Source organism: Lepus europaeus, chromosome 11 (assembly GCF_033115175.1).
Source record: "Lepus europaeus isolate LE1 chromosome 11, mLepTim1.pri, whole genome shotgun sequence".
Taxonomy (NCBI): domain Eukaryota; kingdom Metazoa; phylum Chordata; class Mammalia; order Lagomorpha; family Leporidae; genus Lepus; species Lepus europaeus.
In genome coordinates, this window is record NC_084837.1 from 23080602 (window position 1) to 23095086 (window position 14485).

Consider the following 14485-nt stretch of genomic DNA (forward strand, 5'->3'; position numbering starts at 1 on the left):
AAACCTTGCAAGGTACCATGAAAAGAGTTCTTTTTATCTGATTATGTCTGTGAAGTTTGTATATTTAAAACACTTGTGTTTTGGTGAATTTAGGACTCACAAAATAAAATACCATGGGCCGGCATTGTGGTATGGCAGATTAAGCTGCCACCTGTGACACCTGCTTCTCAAATCAGAATGCTGGTTCAAACCCATGCTGCTCTGCTTCTGATCCAGCTCCTTGCTAATACGCCTGGGAGGCAGCAGATGATGGTTCAAGTACTTGAGTTTCTGCCACCCACATGGGAGACTCAGATGAATTTCTGACTGCTGACTTAGCCCTTGGCTGTTACAGCCATTTTGGGGGTAAACCAGCAGATTGAAGATATCTGTGTCTGTCTGTCTCTTTCCTCTGTCTGGTACTCTGCCTTTCAAAATAAGTAAAATAAGTCTTTTTTAAAAAACAAAATACGTTGGGAGAAAATCTGTTTATGTTATACTTGTAATATAAGAACATAATATAAAATATTATTTCTAGACAATTAATACAACACAGAGAGTAGTCTATTGGGCTTCTTAACCAATTGTCCATTAACCTAGCAGCATAGATCTTTAAAATCCTGCTTTTAGTACTTTTCTCTAAAGCATACTGCAGTAATGAAATGTGTTTGTTAAAACCTCTTAAAGTGAAAATATTCAAATGCTAAATATTAAACATGGAAAGGTAAAAGCATTTATTTTAGCACAGTAGAATTGTTAAAAAAAAAAAAAAAAAAGTTTGGCTTGTTTCCATTCTCTATTAGGCTTGTGCTGCAAGGATTGCTTTATTTAATTTTTTGTGTAAGCACTCCAGGGATCTTGCATCCAGGTGACAGTGTAATACTAAGAAAGATTTTTTTTTAAATTTTTTTGACAGGCAGAGTGGACAGTGAGAGAGACAGAGAGAAAGGTCTTCCTTTTGCCGTTGGTTCACCCTTCAATGGCTGCCGCGGCTGGCGCGCTGCAGCCGGCACACTGCGCTGATCCGATGGCAGGAGCCAGGTGCTTCTCCTGGTCTCCCATGGGGTGCAGGGCCCAAGCACTTGAGCCATCCTCCACTGCCTTCCCGGGCCATAGCAGAGAGCTGGCCTGGAAGAGGGACAACCGGGACAGAATCCAGCGCCCCGACCGGGACTAGAACCTGGTATGCCGGCGCCGCAAGGCGGAGGATTAGCCTAGTGAGCCGCGGCGCCGGCAAGAAAGATTTTTAGAAAAGAAAAATGCTTCCTTAAATCCTTTTGGGAACAAAGTGAGGTATGGCAGATATTAATACAAGCTATGTTAGACAGCTTCGTCTCTGTAAGATAGGTTTTCATAATTGTATAAAGTCTTTTAAAAGATCTTTAGTACTAGCAAGCAAATACAACATTGACTCATCACTAGAATTCTTGGAAATCTTCCTTATTTAAGAAATAAACTGAGGCCGGTGCCGTGGCTTAACAGGCTAATCCTCCACCTTGCGGCGCCTGCACACCGGGTTCTAGTCCCGGTTGGGGCGCCAGATTCTATCCCGGTTGCCCCTCTTCCAGGCCAGCTCTCTGCTGTGGCCCAGGAAGGCAGTGGAGGATGGCCCAAGTCCTTGGGCCCTGCACCCGTATGGGAAACCAGGAGAAGCACCTGGCTCCTGGCTTCGGATCAGCGAGATACGCTGACCACAGAGGCCATTGGAGGGTGAACCAACGGCAAAAAGGAAGACCTTTCTCTCTGTCTCTCTCACTATCCATTCTGCCTGTCAAAAATAAATAAATAAAAAATAAAAAAATAAACTGAACTGGCAGTATTCTATTAAATTCAAATACAGAATAAGCAATCTTGACCAAGTTACTTCTGAGACTCTGTGATGCAGAAAGTAGTATTTTGCTCCGTAGAGTTGTAGGGTTAAGTAAAATATGTATGAAAACACTCAAAGCATTTCATTAATGTACATTCATTTTACTCATTCTCTTCTAACTTGAAAGCAAACTTGAGTTTACAAATGAACTCTGAACCCTATTCTTTGTATACATGAAACTTTTAATATTATAGAGGACTAATGTACATTTTTATACATTTTATAGTTTTTCGGTGACTTTTTAAAAAAAAATTAGAAGACAGAAGTCTTGCATCTTCTGATTGACTTCCCAGATGCCCCAACAGCCTATGCTGGGCCAGACTGAAGCCAGGAGCTGGGAATTCAATCCTGGTCTCCTGTGTGGGCTGCAAGAATCCAAGTACTTGAGCCGTCACCTGCTACCTCCCAGGTTTCACATTAGGAAGCCGGAATCAGGTCAGAGGCAGGACTTCACCCACAGCCTCCAGTCAGTGCAGGCAACCCAAGCGACATCTAAACAGCTACACCACACACCTGCTGCTGGGATTTTCTTTAAATACTGTATGTCAAAACTGTGCTACACGGTTTTCACAAACATTATTCTTCATATCCCTGTACGGGAGGAAGGGTTACCTCCTTCCTACAGCTCAGGCAGCCGAGGCCCTGAAACCTTGTGTTCTACAGGCATTGTGTGTGCACTTAGTGACAGAGGCCAGCGTATGGACTTGGGGGATTCTGATGCCACGTGGCCTTGTTTCTGTATCCTCTGTGCCTCACACTAGGTGAACGATCTTAGGTGGCACTGAAGTTGTGCTGTTATATTAATCTGCTTGAAAACCTATTGGAAATATTTTAAGAAGAACTCGTGGAATACTTAAAATACTTGCTGGTGTTCCAGGTTACCATCCGGTATTTTGTTGAGACTAACATTAATCTAATTATTAGATGATATGAAAACATAGTAAGAATTACTCCATTTCTGTGCAAAACTGGTTAATGGACACTATTAGCCTAAATTAACTCCTATTGTTTCTTTTTTTTTTTTTTTTTTTTGTCATAGTCTCATCGCTGATTTGGGATTTGGGATTAGACCAACCACATATTAACATTGAACAAGCAGAAATACATGTTGGAAATATTCATTGATTCATTGTATTTTTTAATTCCTTAGGGTCTATTTATCATACAGTAGACTTAAGAACCGTTTACTAAAATTCAAGCATTCTTGTTTACTGTTGTGTTTCTTCAAATTTTTTTAATAAAGGCTTATCGATTAGAACCATTAATACTAAAACACTACAGCAACATTTCACCTGTCCAGATCCACTGGTACAATACTTCAAACCCTCTACCTTATGAGCACATGAAGCCAAGCTTTCTCAACCCAGCCAAAGAATCTACCTCAGTTTCAGAGAATGAAGGCATTTCTGCCATCCCAAGCCCTGTGACCTCACCAGTCTTGTCCCGCCGACACTATGGAGAATCTATAACGAACATAGGCAAAGCAAGCATATTAGGTAACTTATTATAAATATTCCTTATCTGTGAATATAATCACTTTTTTATGTAGACATTCAATCTGGGGGACCTAGAAATAATCACTATGTTACAAAACTTGCAACACATAATCCCCATGTCTGTATTAACCACTGTTCTCACTGTTCGTATTTGAGGACTGTAGCCTCTACAGCCCTCTGATCCTATCAGATCCTGTAGTTTCAGACTATGAGGTAGTTGGGTGGACCAGAAAAACCATCCTTCTAGGTTCCCAGTCGCTTTCATCTTGGACCTGTCGCTTACAGGGAGATCTTGAGCAAATCACATAGTGTTTAACGCTGTGCTTCCTCATCTCTGGGTATGCACCATCATGTTCTCTGATCTGGTCTAAAAGTCTCTCCGAGTGCAAACTTCTTGGGGGTAACATATATTTAATTTCCCTTTGAATGATCTACAGCATTTGCCTAGTGTTTGCTTTAGTCCTGAAACCCAATTTTACGCCAGTTGAATTTGTTGCTCTTACAAATTGCTTTAATATGAAATGCCACAAGATGGCACTCTAAAGAAGCTTTATCTACTGTACTTACTTGATACTTCACTTTGTCATACTCGGTTTATTGGTAGCCTTTTATAACATAACCACTTCATTTCAGTAGTAAGCATACCCATAATAAATAAATATACCCATGTCAATGGCATGGTTCTTCAATGGGCAATGACTGATCACATGAGTGAAATAGAATTTTGTTGCCCTTTGTTGTATATTCCTATAAGCTATACCCATGAAGTTTTTGCAAATCTTACCATTTTTATTTAGAAACCTACAGTGTGAATTATAATTTTCTTACATTCCCACCCTGGAAAAACATGACCAGGGCTTGGTCCCTCTGCCAGTTGGCTGTAATGGTGGGTGGTGCTCTTCAGTGTGGTGTGTGGTGTGCCAACACAATGACTGGCCTGTTTTGTGGAATACAGGGGCTGCTAGCATTGGAAAGGGACTTGGCGGAATGCTCTTCTCAAGGTTTGGACGTTCATCCACATCGCAAGCCTCCGAGACCTCAAAGGACTCCCTAGAGGACGAGAAGAAGTCTGCCTCACCGTCCACAACCACGGTGGCAACCCAGACCCTGCCACAGAGCAGCTCTGGCTTTCTGGATTCTGCGTGTTAGTTTTTTCCTTAAGTTTATATTGTGTCTTTTTACAATTTGATTGAGCAGGAATGTTCAAAATTTTAACACTAGCCATAGGCCGACGCCACGGCTCACTAGGTTAATCCTCCGCCAGCGGTGCCAGCATCCCAGGTTCTAGTCCCAGTTGGGGCACCGGATTCTGTCCTGGTTGCTCCTCTTCCAGTCCAGCTCTCTGCTGTGGCCCAGGAAGGCAGTGGAGGATGGCCCAGGTCCTTGGGCCCTGCACCCACGTGGGAGACCAGGAGGAAGCACCTGGCTCCTGGCTTCAGATCAGCTCAGCGCCAGCCGTGGCGGCCATTTGGGGGGTGAACCAATGGAAAAGGAAGACCTTTCCCTCTGTCTCTCTGTTTCTCTCTCTCTCAACTGTCTAACACTGCCTGTCCAAAAAAAAAAAAAAAAAAACAAAACAAAAAAAAAAACCACTAGCCATCAACTCTGAGATCTAAATCAAATCTAAATCACCTTTTAAAGAAGAAGCATGTTTTTTTACATTTTTAAGAATGATTTCCAGGTAAATACAGTTTTATTTTCTGCACTGAGGAATTAATATTTAGAACACTAATAATCAGGGCCTTGTGGCACCAGAGTCTTAAATAACATGTGTAAAACAAGTCTCTGGGGTAAGTATCCCCTGTTTTTTATAAAGTAGATCTCTGTTCATATGATCTTCTCTGACTTTTTTAAGATTCCTGTAATTGCTTCAGATCTATGCTGTGTCTGGTCTTGAGACTTTTTTAAAACTGCTGTGCCAAAACCATTCTGTTGCCAATCCCATAGTTCCCTTCGTCCAATCTAATTGTAAGACTGTCTGAGCTTAGCAGTTGTACTGAAGTCACTATGTGGGTTCCAGCCCCATCACGGCTGTCGAGTGTGAAGGCAGTATTCAAGAAATGAGTCAATGAAAAATGGTTATGTTGGCCTTAGCATTATTAGAGTGGAGCTTTGTTTAAGTTTTCCCAATGAACATAAAAGGTGAAAAAGTTGAATAGTTGTGAAATGCAAAGATGCTTAATATATACTTACTTCCAGAGATCTATACTTAGACATTATTTTATTTTACAAAAGAGTTAGAAAAATGGCGTCTTACTTTTCCTTTGATGTCTATAAGGAAGTATAGATTCTGAAACTAGCTACTGCAAAAAGAGAACTTTGCTTCCTTTCTCTAAAAAAATGTAAAGTTTTGTTCCCATTATCCCTCGCATGGTTCTCTGTGTCTGCTGCCCTGAATTTTAAAATTACCAGCACCTGTTATCCTTAAAACCTGCTCTCCTAGGAATAGTACAGGTGTGACGAGTGCCCAAGACTTCCACAGTACCCCCCTCCCCCATTCCAGAGTAAATTACCTCTGGGGTTGGACATTCCTGTTTGGGTCCATAGCACTTTTAATGTAGTTTAGTCTGTGCCACACTCTGAGTACTGAAAATTTTATAATTACATGTCTTTTGAACATTGCCTGGAGAATTCTTTTTAAACTTTGGTATTTGTGTAAAATGTATATTTTAGTTTTTCTGTAAGACCTCCTGTACTACCACTAACTTTTCTCTGTTACTTAGCATCAAACATGTAATTGTGAAAATACAAAAATTTGTGACATGTCAATGTCAAAACTATAAAATCAGAGAAAAATTAAGTTCACAGAATTTTGTAGGATGACAGGTAAAAAGCAGAGTTCTTTGTAATGAAGTCAATGTGCAGCAGTGATACTAGGAAACATTAGAACGAGTGAGGGAGCAAGAGGATCAGAATAGGAGATGAGCCCCAGAAAAGGAGTGGTGAGAGCAGACACAGAGTCTAAGGGGAGATGGCTGTCTAGAGAAACCTCACAGAGGTCAGTGGACTGCAGCGCTTAGTTGTGTCACAACAGGATGTTTTGGTGGTTTTAACAGAATGCATACATATTCTGTCATTCTTGCATATAAATTCTTTCCATTCCTAATGGTACATGCCTTGTCAATATAGGCTCAACCAAATCTGAGTTCCTTGTTAGCCTTAGTTACATATATTCGTCTCTAGATATAAATACTAACGACTAAAATTGGACTACTGCTCAAACAGATTTCTTCCTTTTAAATCAAATCCCCAGGACTTGCCATACAAATTCTTTAACTTGCTAAGTAATGTGCTCTTCTGTGTAATCCTGACTTAGACAAGTTTCTTATATCGTTTGCTGTCTTGGCTATATCTTGCAGATTATTCAAACTTTCCCTCCTAAAATCTTTTGGAATTTGGTCATTGCGCTGAGGTCATCCTGGCTCCCTATCTTCTTCCTACTCACACTGATTGCCTCTGTTCTTGGGTCAGCCTGCATGTTGAAGCTGTATCTTGGAATCTTGCTGAGATGAGATGGACACGGCCTTTGAGTTCATGATCAATCCGACTTTCTTTCCAGAGCAGGTGTTGTCTGTTCAAACACCTGAAGCACCTCACGGAGCTATACTCCATTTCTTTTGAAACAGCTAGACTTCTTCTCAGGGATTTCCTGTTTAATTTCTTGTGTCCTCCTGTGTTTGTAACATTAATGAAAAGAAAAAGCTTTCTTTGAGCACTGTTTTGCCTATTGGTTACAACCTAAATGAGCTATACATTTGAGGGATATTTGGGTGTTAACAAAGTATATGTTATATTTCAAAGTTAATTATGCTTCTGTTTTCCGTGCAAGAGCTCGTTGCAGAAACCAGTGTGTGTTTCTTTGTGTGTGCTGGGCTGAATCAGCTTAATTGGAAATAGTGTTCTTTCAGCCACTGCGTCCTTCATTGAAGGCCATTTCTCACCATGAGCCAACCCTTTACAGTATATCGTGTTTTCTTTCCACAGATTTCAGACTTCAAGAATCGTTCTTTTATCTCCCACAACTTCTTTTTCCGGAAAATGTAATGCAGAATAAAGATAATACCCTCGGTATGGTATATGTCAGGAATAGCCACTCAGAACACCATGAAAATGATGTACTTAGCATTCTTCTGCTCATTGAAACATTGCATTGGTTCTTTGATGCTATCAGTTTCAGTATCACCACTACAGACTATTTTATGTGTATTTTCCAATCTTCGATTACAGTGTTCCTGAAACCTAAGTGTTGCTTAGCTACTTAATATGCTAAAATATTCCTGTACCCACCTTCAAAGTAGGACCCTTTCAGAGAGGGGAGAAAAGCATCAGGGCCATCTTCTTTCTTCACACATTTCAGAGAGGTTCACTCTTGTTTTCATGTAATCCCTTTGACACAAGGAAGTTCACGGTGCAGAGAGCTTGATCATTCACCGTGACTGAAGACACCTGTGCCTTAGCCAAAACCTGGCTCCGCGTGGCCGTACCATGTAATTTAGAGGGCAGGTTCACTTTGAAAATAGTATGACTGAATGCAGGTGATACTGTCATTCTCTTCATTTTCAGCATTTTTTTAAAATTATTTACTTATTTGAAAGGCAGAGTTACAGACAGGTAGAGGCAGAGAAAGAGAGAGAGGAGAGACTTTCTATCCACTGGTTCACTCCCCAAATGACCGCAATGGCCAAACCTGAGCCGATCCAAAGCCAGAAGCCAGGAGTTTCTTCCAGGTCTCCGACATGGGCACAGTGATCCAAGGACTTGGGCCATCTTCCACTGCTTTCCCAGGCCATAGCAGAGAGCTGAATCAGAAGTGGAGCAGCCGGGTCTTGAACTGGCACCCATACGGGTTGCTGGCACTGCAGGTGGCGGCTTTACCCTCTATACCACAGTGCTAGCCCCAGTTTTCAGCATATTCTAAATGTATTGCTAAGAATTAATCTTAGCACTTTTAAATTATTTTTATGACTAACTTCTCATTCACAGCTTTTCTTGTCTTTTTTAAAAAAAAAAAAAATACAGGATTTGTGGATTCTGTCTTTGGTAAAAAGCGTGCTGTTCTCCCCTCCTTTGGCTATTTTAACCACACTTAAATTTATATTTTGTTGCTGGCTTATATAAATATTTTCAGTTTTCAAAAGTTTTCTTGTATTACTTGATTTATGTTCTAAAACCATGTTTTTTATTTAACGAGCTGGCTTTGGCTTCATAGCATCAGTTGATGTTGATCTAATTCCATGAATTCTCCCCACAAAATGATCTTAATATAAGTACTCTCTCTGGAGTCTGCCCATGTAACAGCCGATCAGTTCTACAATCAACTTCCGCAAGGGAATAGCAGTCACTTCTATAAAGAAATAACTTGATTTAAGCTTTTTCCATTTTGAGTTTAGGGAAGGAAAATTAATCACTCACACATTTGTCCAGCAATCAAGTGGCCCTGGTAATCTCAGCACCAACCCAATTCACCTATGCAGTTAAATCGTTCCTCATAAGTACAGCAGATTTGCTGGGGGATATTTGTGTGGCTTCTGTCTTCTGTTTTCATTCATTCAGCAGATATTTCTAAATGTTTACCATGAGCCAAGATGCCAGGATGACGCACACCATAGTTCTGCCCATAAAGATGCTGAGAGCTGGAATGGAAACTCCTGCGGAGGCTTACATCCTGGCAGGGAAGGCAGAGGGCTGCGTAAATACGTGTGGGATGTGGTAGCACGGATGAGCCACACGTGGAGGTGCAGCTGCAAGGCCCCCGGCCTCTGCTCTGAGGAATGAGAAATTGCTCCCACCTGGAGGTGCCGTAAAAGGCTTTGTGGGAGAGCCGGCGTCTGGACACGCAGGGAGGAGCAGCTCCACGAGCCAAACCGCGAGGTGTAAAATGCGTGCCGCGTGGAGAGCTCTAAGTTAGTTCCCCTGAGAACAACAGGATGGGGAGAGGGAGTAGTTCTGAATACACATTCCAGCAGATCTCCATTCCATGGAGCTCTTTGTATGGTCAGATGTTGAGCATTGGAGCGTATTTCAGAATAAATTTTGGAAAAATTTTTTTCATATGATAATTGATCATAAAACGGAATTCATTGGTTTTGTTACTTTAAAAAAAGAAAAAAGGAAGATTTGTTTATTTGAAAGAGTAACGAGGGAGAAGTAGAGGGAAAGAAAGTCATCTTCCATCCACTGGTTCACTCCCCAAATGGCCAAAACAGCCAGATGTGGGCCAGACCAAAGCAAGGAGCGAGGAACTTCATCTGGATCTCACACATAGCTGGCAGGAACCCAGTACCTGAGCCATCTTGTGCCACTTTGCCAGGCACTCCAGTAAGGGATGCCAGCACTGTACACAGTGGCTTCACCAGCTGTGCCATGTGCCAACACCTTATTATCCTTTTTAGAGTAAAGGATAGTTGGAGGCTATTCTTAAATATAATTGCAATTACAGCAATTCACAAATTATAAATATCCTTGCATGTCTAACACTTAAGCATGTGAACTGTATAGTTGCCAACAAGAACTCTATAAACATAATGTTTCTGGGTCGGTGCTGTGGCATAGAAGGTTAAGCCTCCACCTGCCAGCATTCCAAATGAGCACAAGTTCGAGACCTAGCTGCTCCATATCTGATCCAGCTCTCTGCTATCGCCTGAGAAAGCAGTGGAAGATGGTCCAAGTCCTTGGGCCCCTGCACTCTTGTGGGAGACCTGGAGGAAGCTCCTGGCTTTGGCGTGGCACAGCCCCAACTGTTAGCCATTTGGGGAGTACACCAGTGGGTAGAAGACCTCTCTTGTCTTTCCTTCTCTCTTTCTCTGTAACTGTACCTTTCATATAAAAATAAATCTTAAAAAACTTCAGGAGTCCGGCGCCTGTGGCGCCAGCATCCCATATAGGCGCCGATTCTAGTCCCGGTTGCTCCTCTTCCAGTCCAGCTCTCTGCTGTGGCCCGGGAAGGCAGTGGAGGATGGCCCAAGTCCTTGGGCCCCTGTACCCACATGAGAGACCAGGAGGAAACACCTGGCTCCTGGCTTCAGATCGGTGCAGTGCCAGCCATAGCGGCCAACGGAAGGAAGACCTTTCTCTCTGTCTCTCTCACTATCTAACTCTGTCAAATTAAAAAAAAAAAATTTCAGCTGAAGACTGTTGGCCTAGGAAGACGCTATGCAGTGGCATTGGAAAGTGAGTCCTTAGATAGAATATAACTTGATGGTCTTCACCCTTCTGCTTTCCTCTTTTTCCTTTGTAACTAATGTCTCGTTTGACTTCTTCATCAAGCTTGGGAATTCCAGTTTCCTCTTCTATTTTCATCTTCCCATCCATGTGCCAGGATGAACTTACAGATCTGACCCAAATGCCCTGTGAAGTACAAAAGATAAAAGATGAGGGTGTTTCCACCTCACAGGCCTACATAGGATTGTTGGCTGCTTCTGTCTTACTGGGGATTAGTTTATTAACTAAATGAGAAAAATTGCAACTGTAAAACTTGATAAAAAGCCTAGTGTACTTTACAAGCATTTTACAGCCTCATTGGTATTTAGACTCCTAAGTGTGTAAACTGCCTGTACACGTGTGTGGGTGGATCAGCCACCATTCCTTGTCAGGAAAGCGTAAGTGGATAAAAGTACTTGTGCCATCCCCACAGTCACGAGATTCCCATGTGCGATCACCAGATTCCTAGGGTACAGCAAAAGCCTCCCCTGCCCCAGCCTTCTTAGTTTTTGTTGGCTTTTATGTTTCACACCCTTTGGTGCTCTGAGCAGAGAGCAGACTCTCAGTGTCTGATGGGTGGTGACCAGGGTGCTTTTATTTAGTTTGTAGGATAGGCTCCTTCAGAATACCGTGTGGGCCACTGACCATTTTAAAGGAGTTCCTAAAGATCAAAATGTCATTTTTTAAGTGTTCATCTCTAAGAATTTGTTAGTGACTCCATTAAAATTCACTTAGAGCAGAATTAGGGAACCTTTTTTCTGCCAAAGGCCATTTGGATATTTGGAACATCATTCACAGGCCACTCAAAATTACCAACTTAAACATGAGCCTGCTATGGATGTATTGAATTTCAAGTCCCGCCACCAGTTGGCTTGGCACGGCCAGATGGAATGATTTCACAGGCTTTGTACTCCCCGCAGCCTGGACATTCCCCACCCCCGCCTCGGAGCCTTGATTTTTAGGTGATTTTTCTCACACAGATATTGTAGGAACTTTCTGAGCATGTTACAGAAGACCATAGAGTTCACTGAATTGCTGAAGAAAGCACTGTTGGAAGAAAGTCCTTCCCTCCAGGAAGCCCTACCACTGCTCCCAGGTTAGGTCTCCGGCCCCTCCGTGGGTTCTTTTGTTGAGCAAACGTTGAAGAGAACTTGGGCATTCCAGGTGTGCTAGAGTGTGCTCACTGGACTAGGTATGTGGTAGCTGCCCATAAGGAATTGAGCTTAGTGTGGAAGAAAGCGTTCTAGGACTGTAAAAATGAGCGTGTTCCCCCACAGAACCCTGTGACCAACAGGGCTTCCCTCTGTAAGGAGCCGTCGAGGGGTCTGCTCTGCTCCCATGGGCACTGTTGCATGCAAGCTTGCCCCTAATTCTCCAGGGGAGGCATTTTCCTTATTTCACAGACTAGGCACAAAGAGAAATGGTCATGCCAAGATTTGAGCCCAGTTTGGTTTTTTGGGGTTTTTTTTTTGTTGTTGTTTGTTTTGCTCCAAAAATATTCAGTGATACAAGTGAATTTTTCTGTCCCATATTGGCGTGAGCATGCAGAATGCTGTGCAAAGGAGGCTTCTTTGGATGTTTTTCCATAAAATCAGAGTGGAGAGTTTCTTAAAAAAAAAAAAAGAAAAGGAAAGGCAAGGCAGTTGAAGAATCATCTGTTAGCTAAATTATTACTCTCAACTCTAATAAGTCTGTATAGAACTTATCTCATTGTAATCTTTACTCATTTGTTAACTTCTTTTCTTTCTAGTGGAGTTGGATCACAGGATTGATTTTGAGCTCCGAGAAGGACTCGTCGAGAGCCGCTACTGGTCAGCTGTCACATCGCATACTGCCTACTGGTCATCCCTGGATGTTGCTCTCTTTCTCTTAACATTCATGTACAAACATGAGCACGACAATGATGCAAAACCCAGTTTAGATCCAATCTGAACTCTTGAAGGACATTCATGGCCCAAAACTGATTTTTTTTTTTTTCTGTTCAAATGGTGTGTGTCAAGATAAGGAGATTTCAGGGCTGAGTCGTTTCAGTTTTATTTAGGGGCAAGAAATATTTGAATTTAAAAGCACTTTATTTTATTTTTTTTTAAAAATGTTTCCTGTCCTAAAGAAGTTATTTATAGTTTGCATCATTTCGATTATGAATCTGACAGAACCTCCTGCAGAGTGATCACACAAAACCTGGAAAAGAAGAAAGTTTGGGTCAACTGCATGTGAACGTCACAAATCACAATCCGACTTTGCCCAAACATGAAGGCATATTGATGGATTGAATCTAATGTATTAACCAAAATCTGTTAGAAATCTAAAATGGCCAAGGTCTAGTGTATTCTGTGTAAAGATTACAAGTGGTATCATTGTTTAGATTTCTATGAAAGCTTGCATTTCCACAATTCCTTTAAAAAAAAGAATATAACAGATTTAAAATGTTTTCAATTTAACTTGTTTAAAGAAGACTAATACTTAAAAAGAAACAATATTTGAACTACTGTATTTATAATTTATTACCTCTAATTGCTTGATTTCAATATATGAAACATTACATTTTTTAATGTTTCCTTTGAGCGTAATTTAAGAACCACATTTATTTTCTATAATGTTTAAGATCCTTTTTTCTCATAACTCCATCTTTGTACTCTTCAGGTGACTATAAAGGCACTGTGGCATACTTTCAGGATTTTTTTTCCATTGAAAAGTTGTAGTTTCACATAAATAATACTAGTTCAATTATCTTTCCTTTAAATATTAGTTTTTCACATGTACCTCAGAGGATGCTAAAGCGTTTCTAAGCTTGACACAGAGTACTCCATATTGGGTACATCTCATTAACTTTGTTAGAAAATTAATAAATACTTTTGGAATAGAGACTGTGACACTATTTCAAATTCTAAACATCCATGTGCCAAACATTCAGCTCGTACGAAAGAACGGAGTGCCAGTGACATTTTATTTTTGATGTGTTTAAGAAAACAGGCACAAGGCACAGACCTCAGGACTCTGGGCACCGGCAGGGTTTTCCTCAAGGGTTTGCACAGTGCTTTTCACCTGAGGAGCTCAAAGCCTTTAAGAGGTGTGCACTCAGTTCTCCGTGTGGTGGCTCCTTGAGGTGAGTGAGTTGATTCTTGTAGTCCACGCTAATACACCAAGGCACCAAAACCCTCCAAGTGCCTTGCATTCGCTCACAGGGCAAGTGCACGTGTGCTCGGGCTGAGGCCAGGTTGTACTCTTTGACACGCTGTGCGGTGACTAACAGTTCGTGTGTGACCCCTTAGTGATTGGCAGGCAGTAACAGCACGTCGCAGTGTCTGTTTGGAAGAGGCGGCCAACAAGCCGACGTGTTCCCGTCTGTGTTCTCTGAGGCTCTCACCCTCTGCAGAGGATTGCTTCTGTGACGCCCTCCGGGTTCCCCAAAAGCTGCTGTCCTTACCTACCTTGCCGGGAATGGCTTGGCTCCCAGGTGACCCCTGTCAGAGCGGGGGCCGCGTCGTCAGCTGTGGCCTCCCCCACTCCTTCCTCTGTAAGATAAGCTGTGGCCCTGGCGTGCGTAGGCTTTCCCCAGCCCCATCGGTACTGTCAGCTCTTTGGGCCTCCCATTTGCATTTGCACAACAGAAAGCACTTCTTAGAGTTAAAAAAAATAATCCCAAGGCTCCGTGAGCGTGTGCATGACTCACGAGGAGACGTTTGCTATAAAAGGCCTTTGGTGAGCACAGCTGAAGCAGTCTTCCTCAGACTTTGAGATTCCTGTGAACTCAGGTCATCTTCGTAGCCCGTGGTTCTGTAGCTCTAATTTGGTTCTCAGGAAAATGAGACTCCTGTCACGACTCTTTGAAAGGTACTGAGTGTTGGTTGCTGGCTGTGGTATCAGACACAGATGCTTAAGCCTCACAGGATTCATTCTTTTCCACTGGAGCGTAAAGAACCCTTTCTACCTGAGAAGA

The 14485-nt window shown here is 42.1% G+C and overlaps 1 protein-coding gene across 8 annotated transcripts in view; it reads left to right on the forward strand.

Annotated features, from left to right (window-relative positions):
• Positions 1 to 13024, forward strand: part of DDHD1 (DDHD domain containing 1) — an 85786-nt gene extending 72762 nt beyond the window's left edge. For 4 of the 8 annotated variants that reach the window (XM_062205110.1, XM_062205113.1, XM_062205111.1 and 1 more), the window contains 4 exons: positions 3093 to 3345; positions 4301 to 4489; positions 7330 to 7413; positions 12296 to 13024. In XM_062205110.1, the coding sequence (XP_062061094.1) occupies positions 3093 to 3345; positions 4301 to 4489; positions 7330 to 7413; positions 12296 to 12477 (708 nt within the window). In that variant the 3' untranslated portion in view covers positions 12478 to 13024. The remainder of the gene's footprint in view (positions 1 to 3092; positions 3346 to 4300; positions 4490 to 7329; positions 7414 to 12295) is intronic. The other 4 variants (XM_062205112.1, XM_062205115.1, XM_062205116.1 and 1 more) reach the window with 2 other exon arrangements.
• The last annotated feature ends 1461 nt before the right edge of the window (positions 13025 to 14485 follow it).